Source organism: Bos javanicus, chromosome X (assembly GCF_032452875.1).
Source record: "Bos javanicus breed banteng chromosome X, ARS-OSU_banteng_1.0, whole genome shotgun sequence".
NCBI lineage: Eukaryota > Metazoa > Chordata > Mammalia > Artiodactyla > Bovidae > Bos > Bos javanicus.
Window position 1 is genome coordinate 127,793,924 of NC_083897.1, and position 10,424 is coordinate 127,804,347.

The 10,424-nt window shown below is 37.7% G+C and overlaps 1 protein-coding gene across 1 annotated transcript; it reads left to right on the forward strand.

Annotated features, from left to right (window-relative positions):
• Positions 1-9,847: 9,847 nt before the first annotated feature.
• Positions 9,848-10,207, forward strand: LOC133242894 (protein S100-A14-like). Its single transcript, XM_061409117.1, has one exon. It carries the CDS (start codon positions 9,878-9,880, stop codon positions 10,190-10,192), a length of 315 nt encoding a protein of 104 aa, XP_061265101.1. The 5' UTR covers positions 9,848-9,877; the 3' UTR covers positions 10,193-10,207.
• Positions 10,208-10,424: the final 217 nt, after the last annotated feature.

Below are 10,424 nucleotides of genomic sequence, written 5' to 3' on the forward strand. Positions count from 1 at the left end.
CACAGCATGTTTCTTACATCAGATTATTTGTTGTACTAATGATTAAAAACACAGGAAAACACAAAAGAGCACATGGAGAGCTAGAGAAAATGTTCTCTAAGAGGCAGGAACAATTATGTGTGTGTGTGGGTAGGTGTGGGCATGAATGAAACCACTTTCTAGCCCATGGGAGCATAAAGGCTCATAGAAATATACTGATCAATAATATATAAATAATTTTATCTTAAAAATCAAATGGCCCCAGGTTAAAAAAACAAAATCTACTGCATTTACATATTCTTAATCTTAAGATACAGTCCCTTTTAAATGACCATTTAAAAGGCCTTCATTTATGATCAAATTAGTATTCCAAAATGGTTATTTTAGAGTAATATTTATAATTGCTCAAGTAATCAGGGTCACAGTGGGTTGTGAACCACAGAGGACTCCAGCTTTGATCATTCTGAGCTCTCAGAAGTTTGCTGGTATTACAAATCCCTTCATATGTCCCTTCCTAGGGCTAAGACACTGCTCCAAGTGCTTTGTAAACATTAACTTGTTTTTTATTTATTATTGTCCTCACAACAACCTTTTAATGTGAACATTTATCATCCCTATTTTACAAATTAGGAAACTGAGGCACAGAGTGCCAAGTTCCTGAAGTACTTTAGCCCCTGGCAAATAGCACAAAGGGGATTTGGTGACTGTTGGCCAAATCCCAGGATAACCTAGGAATTCTCCAGCAGGGAAGCAAGGGACTGGCCCTGACATAGGGAGAGCAGAGGTCATGTGTCTGGCCACATGGCTGAAGATATGACAGGGCTATGACACACCCATAGTCATGGCTGCCAAGTCCTAGAGGAAGGTGATATAAGGCTCTCCATAGAGGAAAACCACTGAACTGAAAGCAAGGCCACTGTTGGCCGATGAAAAGAATAATGATCATTAGGAGTCAGATTCGGAGAAGGCAATGGCACCCCACTCCAGTACTCTTGCCTGGAAAATCCCATGGACAGAGGAGCCTGGTAGGCTGCAGTCCATGGGGTCGCTAAGAGTTGGACACGACTGAGCGACTTCACTTTCACTTTTCCCTTTCAGGCACGGGAGAAGGAAATGGCACCCCACTCCAGTGTTCTTGCCTGGAGAATCCCAGGGACAGGGGAGCCTCGTGGGCTGCCGTCTCTGGGGTCCCACAGAGTCGGACACGACTGAAGTGACTTAGCAGCAGCAGCAGCAGCAGGAGTCAGATTATGCACCTCTGGGTGAACAAGCTTCCCACTGGAAGGGAAAATCTCCTTCCCATTGGGGCTAAACTGGCTCAAGTTACCTCTGAGCTGAACAAATACAGACCATGGTGGGAACAGCAGAGCTCCACAGGCCAGATCACAATGAGGATGGAAAAAGATGTTGCTAGAAGAGACATTAAGACTTCTCGTCATAAGAAAAAAGATAACTTTAACTACATTAAGATGATGCATATTAACTAAACTAATTGCAGTAACCATCTTGCAATAAATAGATATATCAGACCATTCTGTTGTACATCTACAACTTATCCAATGTTATAAGTCAGTTATATCTCATTAAAACTGGTCCAGTAAGTATGATCCAAATAGTAACACCACAAACGTAATTTTGACAAAGAGACCCAGGAGAAAAATAAACCATTAGAGTAAATAGCAAAATCAGCAGTTTTCCAACTGTTAGTTTGTTTACTCTGGAATAGTAAAAACATTGAAGTATTTCATTAAATATTTCTAAAAATAAAGCTTAATTATTTCCATGTAGTACAGTAAGTTAAACTGCCATATCAAAATGCTTTTTTCACTAGCATCTTAGTTAGAGGTAATTAAGTGTTTTAAAATAGCTTGTGATGCTAAAATCAGTTTGTCTTGAAATACTTTACTATCCCATGCTTACCTCCACTATGACAAAAAAGAAAGTGTTTTCCTTTTCCTATTGTACAAAAATGTTTTTCCCCATCCACCCAAAAAAGCAAAGTTATACCCAGAAAGTTTGATTTATCAGAACTCTGAATTAGAGTTCCATAAACTATCAAAAAACAAACATGTTAAAAATTGAAACAAGGAAACATTTGGTTTATTTACAAATAAGTATCCAAACATATGTGTTGAAATTCCTTGAGTTTTCAAATCTTGGCCCAAAATATCTCAGAAAAGCAGATAAACCAAAGAGGTTTCTTGACATACATCTCTCTGAGTTGTAAATACTAGGAGAGTACCATTCCTTAAATAATTTTGGCACATTTAGCGTCAAGAACAACATTCAGAACAGAATCTGATTCTATTCCAATCAAGGTTACTGGTGAACACTAATTTTAATCAAATTATGCAAACTATTAATTTCTGAGAGCTTATTTATTAGTATTTATTCTGTTACAAAGTAAAAGAGATGGGAAGTGGGTGTTTTTGTCTAGTCAGCCCCAGGATACAAGAAAGCCAGGTCAGCTCGCAGGGTCCCGTGAAGACCCTGGAGCAGAGCCGTAACTAGGGAGATAGCCCACAACAGAAGCCAGTGGCTCAACATGATTTACACGTGTACATAAACCTTTATCCATAGTACTGCTTACTGGAGCAGGGCTGATAAAATGGCCTCCTTTCTTTTGTGACTTCTTCCCCTACTGCCAACATTCATAAACTCACATAATTCAGTAGCTGAGGTTACTTTAGCTCCTATGTTTTTGGGCCACATAAAGCAGTAGACAAGGCAAGAACATCACGAGCAGAGTGAAACCTGGACCAACCCACTCAGAGGACAGAAAATATTTATTCTTGAAGAGATTATTGTGCAAGGGGGAAAAGTGGTCTGCAGAAAGCTGTTTACTGAGGCGCTGTTTATAATACTAGATAAAAAGAAATGAAAGCAAAATATGCATAAATGAGGGAACAGTTTATGTACATACAACCATACAATGCAGTACTGTGTGGTTATTAAAAGCTGAGCCATAGGTCTATATTTGTTGCATGAGATGATGTTCATGCAATAGAGATGCATGAAAGAAGCCAGCACATGCAAGGTGGTCCCATGTAAGTCAAACGAATACACAGAATGCATTTCTAGTATTGCAAAGAGCTATCTTACAGGAAGCAAAATGGTAATTCTGGTTATCCTGGGATACAATTTCTTGTGATCAGTATTCCCTTATTTTCACTTTTTGGTATTAAGCTTTTCTATAATGGGTATGTAAGATTTTTATAAAAATAATAAAGCTAGAGCACTACAGTGTAGTTTGAACCAACCAACCAAGTATACCCAGAGCAACATAGACATATCTTAAGACACAGCACTGAGAATAAAAGAAATAAGCTGAATAAAATATATAAGAAAATAGCAATTATGTAAATTAAAATGCATGCACATTTTACTAGAGCCTACTTGAATACAAAAAATACATATTATCTATTTTTAAATGATTACTCCTGGTGGAGGCTGGGGGAGGGGGAATGAGAGCATGAACAGGGGGAAAGAATATACTGATAAGTTAAGTGCCTGAATTATTTTTACTACTACCCAACTGCTACACCTGAGGTGCCCAAAATGTAGAGTGAAATTTAACAACAAGAAACATTTCAATATATAAGCATATAGGACTTCTCTGGTGATACAGTGGATAAGAATCCACCTGCCAATGCAGGAAACATGGGTTCGATCTCCGGTCTGGGAAGATTTCACATGCCATGGAGCTAAACCCCTCCACCACAACTACTGAGCCCACGCTCTAGAGCCCACAAGCCACAACTACTGAAGCCCATGTGCCCTGATGCCCATGCTCTGCAACAAGAGGAGCCACCACAATGAGAAGCTTGAGCAACAAAGAGTAGCCCTACTCGCCACAACTAGAGAAAGCCCATGCAAAGCAACACACACCCAGTGCAGCCAAAAATAAAAATGAATAAAATCCTTGTAAAAATGTTTATAAATATATAAGCATATACATATGGTTTACTAGCTATTCTCAAAGAAACTAAAGTATATAGAGATTTTAGAACCATTTACATCTGCAGACATAGCATCCTGGACATATAACTCAACCTCACTAAAGCCCCATTTGTTTATCTGCTAAATAAGGAAAATATCTTTTTGACATGTTAAGACTTATGATACTGTCATTCTCAAAAATAATCATTTTATGAGTCCCAGTTTCAGATCTGGCATGTAAAGAGCTTAGAACTCTTATCCTTACAAGAAAAAGCTGGACAAGCTAAAAATCAATGACTTGTCTGGAACCTGTCAGAGAATGGGGTTTTCAAGGTAAACCATCAGGATAAAATCTGGAGAGACAGGCAAATCAAGACAGTCACAGCCACAACCTGCTTACCTGAAATAGACGCCCCTGGAGCCATAAGCTGGTTAGAACAGTCACAAGTGATTTGGGTGGACTGTCGGAATCAGTGTGCACTAGCCTGAGACAGAGCAACTCCTGGGGTCTGTAGTCAAGAGGGGCTCCACACTTTCATGGGCTTTATCTCCAGGATTCCCACTAGGTTCTCAAGATGAAGAGCCAAGAAATATCCCCTCACGCCTCAGGAAGGGAGAGCATTAATCTTAGTGCAACGTGTCCAGAGCCTTCTGCATAACAAGGGCCTGGTTTTTAGGGAAAAAGACTTTACCAATGCCTTGTCCCAGATCGTCTCATTAGCCCCTCTCTAGCATTCCTACCTCACATAATTGGGAAGGGGGAGAGCTAGACAAGAAGGAACATTTGTGATGATCATAGGTGTCACAGGTTCACTAAAAGACGGAGATTTCATTAGAAGATTATAAAAATGCTTCACCGCCTCCACACCTTATCATCATACCAACAGAGCTGTGGTATAATATAGTAGATTGACACTGCAAAAGCTGAAATATATCTTCTCTGAGACTTGGGGAAGTCCAAAGTCAACAGGGAAGACAAAAGCAAAGACACTAAAGGAATTTTGAAGCTTCTAGCACCTAAAGCCATTGCAAACAGGAAACAAAACCCAGCTTCTATCCAGATTAACTTAAATCCCCACACCAGAGGCCTTTCTACCTCAATGCTATTACTCAATACAACATATCCAACTTTTAATTTAAAAAGTACAAGTCATGTTAAAAAGCAAGAAAACCTGTCTGAAGAGACAAAGGCAGCATCAGAACCAGATTCAGATGTGATACAGAAGGACCTACCTGACAGGGTATTTAAAATATAACAATAACTAGTAGGATAAGCATGCTCATGGAAAGAATAGACAACAAGTAGGAACAGATGAGTAATGGAACAAGAGATATATAAAGAATCATTAAGAAATGCTAGAAACCAAAACCACTGCAAGGGACACAGGTAATGCCTTCAATGGACTCATCACTTGACTCAAAACAGTACAGGAATCAGTGAGCTTGAAGGTCAATAGAAACTTCCCCAAATGAAATGCAAACAGAAAAAAAATTTCCTTTTTTTTTAAAGATTTTTTTTATTTTTTTTCTCTATTTTTTGGCCATGCCACATGCATGTGGGATCTTAACTTCTCTGACCAGGGATCATACCCACATACATGACTTGCCTTGGAAGCACCAAGTCTTAACCATTGGACCACCAGGGAAGGCCACCCAAAAAAATAAAGTAAAAAAAAAAAAATATCCAAGAACTGGGGGAGATTTCAAAAGATACAACTTGTGTAATTGGAATACCAAAAGGAGAAGAAAGAGAACAGAGCAGAATAAATTTTTCAAGTAATAATGCCTAAGAAATTTCTGAAATCAATGACAGCAAGCTTGATCTAAGAAGCTCAGAGAACACCAAGCAGGGAAATAAATACACACACACACACACACACACACACCTAGGCATATCCTATTCAAACTGTAGAAAACCAAAGACAAAGAGAAAATTTAACAATAAGAGAAACTTAACAATAAAAACACCTCTAGAGGAACAAAAAACATAAATTACATTTGACTTCTCATTGGAACCCATGAAAACAAGAAAAGAGTAAAGTGAAATATTTTAATTGTTAAAAGAAAAAAATCACCAATATATATCCAGCAAAATTATCCTTCAAAAATGAACTAGCAATTACTCTACCCAGTAAAGCTCTCATTCAGATTTGACAGAGAAATCAAGTTTTACAGAAAGCAAAAGTTAAGAAAACTCAGCACTATAAGACCAGTTTTGCAACAAATGCTAAAAGAATTTCTCTAGGCAGGAAACCCAGAGAATAAAAAGACCCAACAACAACAACAAAAAAAAACCCAAAATTAAGAAAACAGTACACATGGATAATTAAACATAAATACATTAAATGCTCCAACTGAAAGAAACAGACTGGCTAAATGGATAAAAAAACAAGACCCATATACATGTTGTCTACAACAGACCCACTTCAGACCTAGGGACACAGGTTGAAACTGAAGGGATGGAAAATTATATTCCATGCATATGGAAATCAAAAGAAAGAAGGAGTAGTAACTCATATCAGATAAAATAGACTTTAAAATAAAAACTGTTACAAGAGACCAGGAAGGACACAACATAATGATTAAGGGATCAATCCAAGAAGAAGATATAACAATTATAAATATGCACTCAACATAGGAGCACCTCGATACATAAAGCAAATGCTAACAGCCATAAAAGGGGAAATCTACAGCAAAACCATAATACTGGGACACTTTAACACTCCACTTACACTAATGGATAGATCATCCAAACAGAAAATTAATATGGAAACGTAGGCCTCAAATGACACATTAGACCAAAATAGACCTGATTTATAGGGCATTCCATCCAAAAGCAGCAGAAATACACTTTATTCTCAAGTGCACACAGAACATTCTCCAGGATAGACCACATCTTGGGCCACAAGTCAAGCCTTAGTAATTTTTAAAAAATTGAAATTGCATCAAGCATCCTTTCTGACCACAATGCTATGAGATTAGAAATGCATTACAGGGAAAAAAAACTGTAAAAAAGCACAAATACATGGAAGCTAAAAATTATGCTACTAAATAACTGAGAGATCATTTAAGAAATCAAAGAGGAAATTTAAAAAATACCTAGAAACAAATGACAAAGAAAACATGACAACCTGGGACTTCCCTAGCGCTCCAGGGAAGTATCTGCCTTCCAATGCTGGGGGTGCAGGTTCAATCCTTGGTTGGAGAACTAAGACCCAGTAAGCCATAGGGCAACTGCAACTAAGTCTGCATGCCGCAACCAAGACCTGTGCAGCCAAACAAATAAATATCCTTTTAAAAGACAACCCAAAACCTATGGGATGCAGCAAAAGCAGTTCTTAAGTGAAATTTTTAGCGATACAATCCTACTTCGATAAATAAGAAAAATCTCAAACAGTCTAACCTTACACCTAAAGAAACTCAAGAAAGAACAAACAAAACTCAACGTTAACAGAAGGAGAGAAATCATAAAGATCAGAGCAGAAATAAATGAAATAGAAATGAAAAAAAAATAACAACAGGAAAGATCAATAAAACTAAAAGCTGGTTCTTTCAGAAGATAAACAAAACCAATAAAACTTTGGCCAGACTCATCAAGAAAAAAAAAAAAAGGGTGGGGGGGGAGAGGACTCAAATCAATAAAGCTAGAAATGAAAAAGAAGAAGTTACAACTGGCACTGCAGAAATACAAAAGGTCATAAGAGACTATTACAAGCAACTATATGCTAATAAAATGGACAAAATGAACAAATTCTTAGAAAAGCACAACCTTTTAAGACTGAACCAGGAAGAAATAGAAAATATTAGCAGATCAATCACAAGTACTGAAATTAAAACTGTGACTAAAAACCTTTAAATAATAAAATGCCCAGAGCCAGATGACTTAACAGACAAATTCCATCAAATGTTTACAGAAGAGCTAACAACATCTATTCTTCTCAAACTCTTCCAAAAAAACTACAGAGGGAGGAACACTCCCAAACTCAATCTACGAGGCCACCATCACCTGATACCAAAACCAGGCAAAGAGGCCACAAAAAAAATATTACAATCCAATATCGCTGATGAACATAGAATGCAAAATCTTCAACATAATACTAGCAAACCAATAGTAACAACACATTAAAAGGATCATATACCATGGTGGTATTTACTCCAGGGATACAAGGCTTTGTCAATATACGCAAATCAATCAGTGTGATACACCATATTAACAAATTGAAGAATAAAAACCATATGATCATTTCAAAAGATACAGGAAAACTTTTTGACAAAATTCAATACCCATTTATGATTAAAAAATAAATCCTCCAGAAAGTGGGCCTAGAGGGAACCTACCTCAACATAATAGGTAGGTTGTCCTACCTCATGTAGGACAAACCCACAGCAAACATTCTCAATGGTGAAAAGCTGAAAGCATTTCCTCTAAGATCAGGAATAAGACGAGGGTGCCCACTCTCACCACTATTATTCAACATAGTTTTGGAACATTTAGCCATGGCAATCAGAGAAAAAAAGAAATAAAAGGAATCCAGATTGTCAAAGAAGCAGTAAAACTGTCACTGTTTTCAGATGACATGATACTATACATAAAAAATCCTAAAAGATGCCACCAGAAAACTACTAGAGCAAATCAATGAATTTAGTAAAGTTGCAAATTTAGTAAAGATACAAAATTAATACACATAAACATTTTGCATTCTTAAAGCTAACAACAAAAGATCAGAAAGAGAAACTAAGGAAATGATCCCATTTACAACTGCAACAAAAAAATAAAATACTTAGGAGTAACCTACCCAAGGAGGCAAAAGACCTATATGTAGAAAACGATAAGATAGTGATGAAAGAAATAAAAGACAACATAAAGAGATCCAGAGATATGCCATGTTTTTGAATTGGAAGAATAAATATTGTGAAAATGGCTATACTAATCAAAGCAATCTACAGATGCAATACAACCCCTATAAAATTACCAATGGTACTTTTCACAAAACCAGCACAAATGATTTTACAATTTCTATGGAAACAAAAAATGACCTAGAGTAGCAAAAGCAATCTTGAGGGGAAAAAATGAAAAAATGAAGCTGGGGTAATCAAATTAGCCTCTCTGACTTCAGACTATACTATAGAGCTACAGTGATCAAGACAGTATAGTAATGGCACAAAAATAGAAATAAAGATAAATGGAATAGGATATAAGCCCAGATATAAACCCTCACACCTCAACATAATAAAGGCCATATATGGTCATATAATCTATGACAAAGGAGGCAAGAATATATAATGGAGGAAAGATGGTCTCTTCAATAAGTGTTGCTGGGGAAAAAAATGAACAGCTACATGTAAAAGAATGAAATTAGAACACTCCCTAACACTATATACAAAAATAAACTCAAAATGGATTAAAGATCTAAATGTAAGGCCAGATACTATAAAACTCTTAGAGGAAAACATAGGCAGAATAGTGACATATAATGCAGCAAGGTCTTTTTTGAGGATTCCCTGGAGAAGGAAATGGCAACCCACTTCAGTACTCTTGCCTGGAGAATCCCATGGATGGAGAATCCTGGTGCAGGCTACAGTCCATGGGGTCGCCAAGAGTCGGACACGACTGAGCGACTTCACTTTCTTTTCTTTCTTTCTTTTCTAAAGTAATGATAATAAAAGCAAATATAAACAAATGGGATCTAATTAAACTTAAAAGCTTTTGCACAGCAAAGGAAATCATAAATAAGATGAAAAGACAGTCCTCAGAATTGAGAAAATATCTGCAAATGAAGCAAATGACAAAAGATTAATCTCCAAAATATACACACATCTCATGCAGTTCACTATCAAAAAACAACCCAATCACCTCCAGTCCTGTCTCAGCAACTGTTAGCAGATTATGAGCCATCAGCTCCTCTGGGGCTGGCTGTAGGATAAAACTCTCACCACAGGACAGAGTGCATTGAGCACCATGAGACAGTGTTGGTCAGCCAACTCTGAGGATGCCCAGGAATTCAGGGACGTGGAGAGGACCAGTGAGACCCTGACCAAGGACTTCCACCAACATTTGGTGGAGGGTGGGAAGGAGTCGTTGAACCCCTCCAAGCTAAGGGGCCTGATCACCCAGCAGCTGCCCCACCTCATGCTGAGCAACTGTGGGCTGGAAGAGAAAACTGCCAACTTGGGCAACTGTAACAACTCTAAACTGGAGTTTGGGAGTTTCTGGGAGCTGTTTGGAGAAGCAGCCAAGAGTGTGAAGCTGGAAAACACTGTCCAGGGGAGTTGAAAACCATCCCCTGGAATTCTGGGTGGATTGGGTGGGATGCTGGAGAAAAGGGACCTTAGACTTTTGTCCTGTGGGTTTGGAAATAAGACTCCTCTTTCCACCTCACCCCCAAAAATAACCCCGTCAGTAAATGAGTGGAAGACCTAAATAAACATATCTCCAAAGAAGACATACAGATGGCCAACAAACACATGAAAATATGCTCAACATCATTAATTTTTAGGGAAATGCA

What these genes read in the sequence shown, in the direction of transcription:
- LOC133242894 (XM_061409117.1), top strand. Translation starts at nt 9,878, where the DNA reads ATGAGACAGTGTTGGTCAGCCAACTCTGAGGATGCCCAGGAATTCAGG.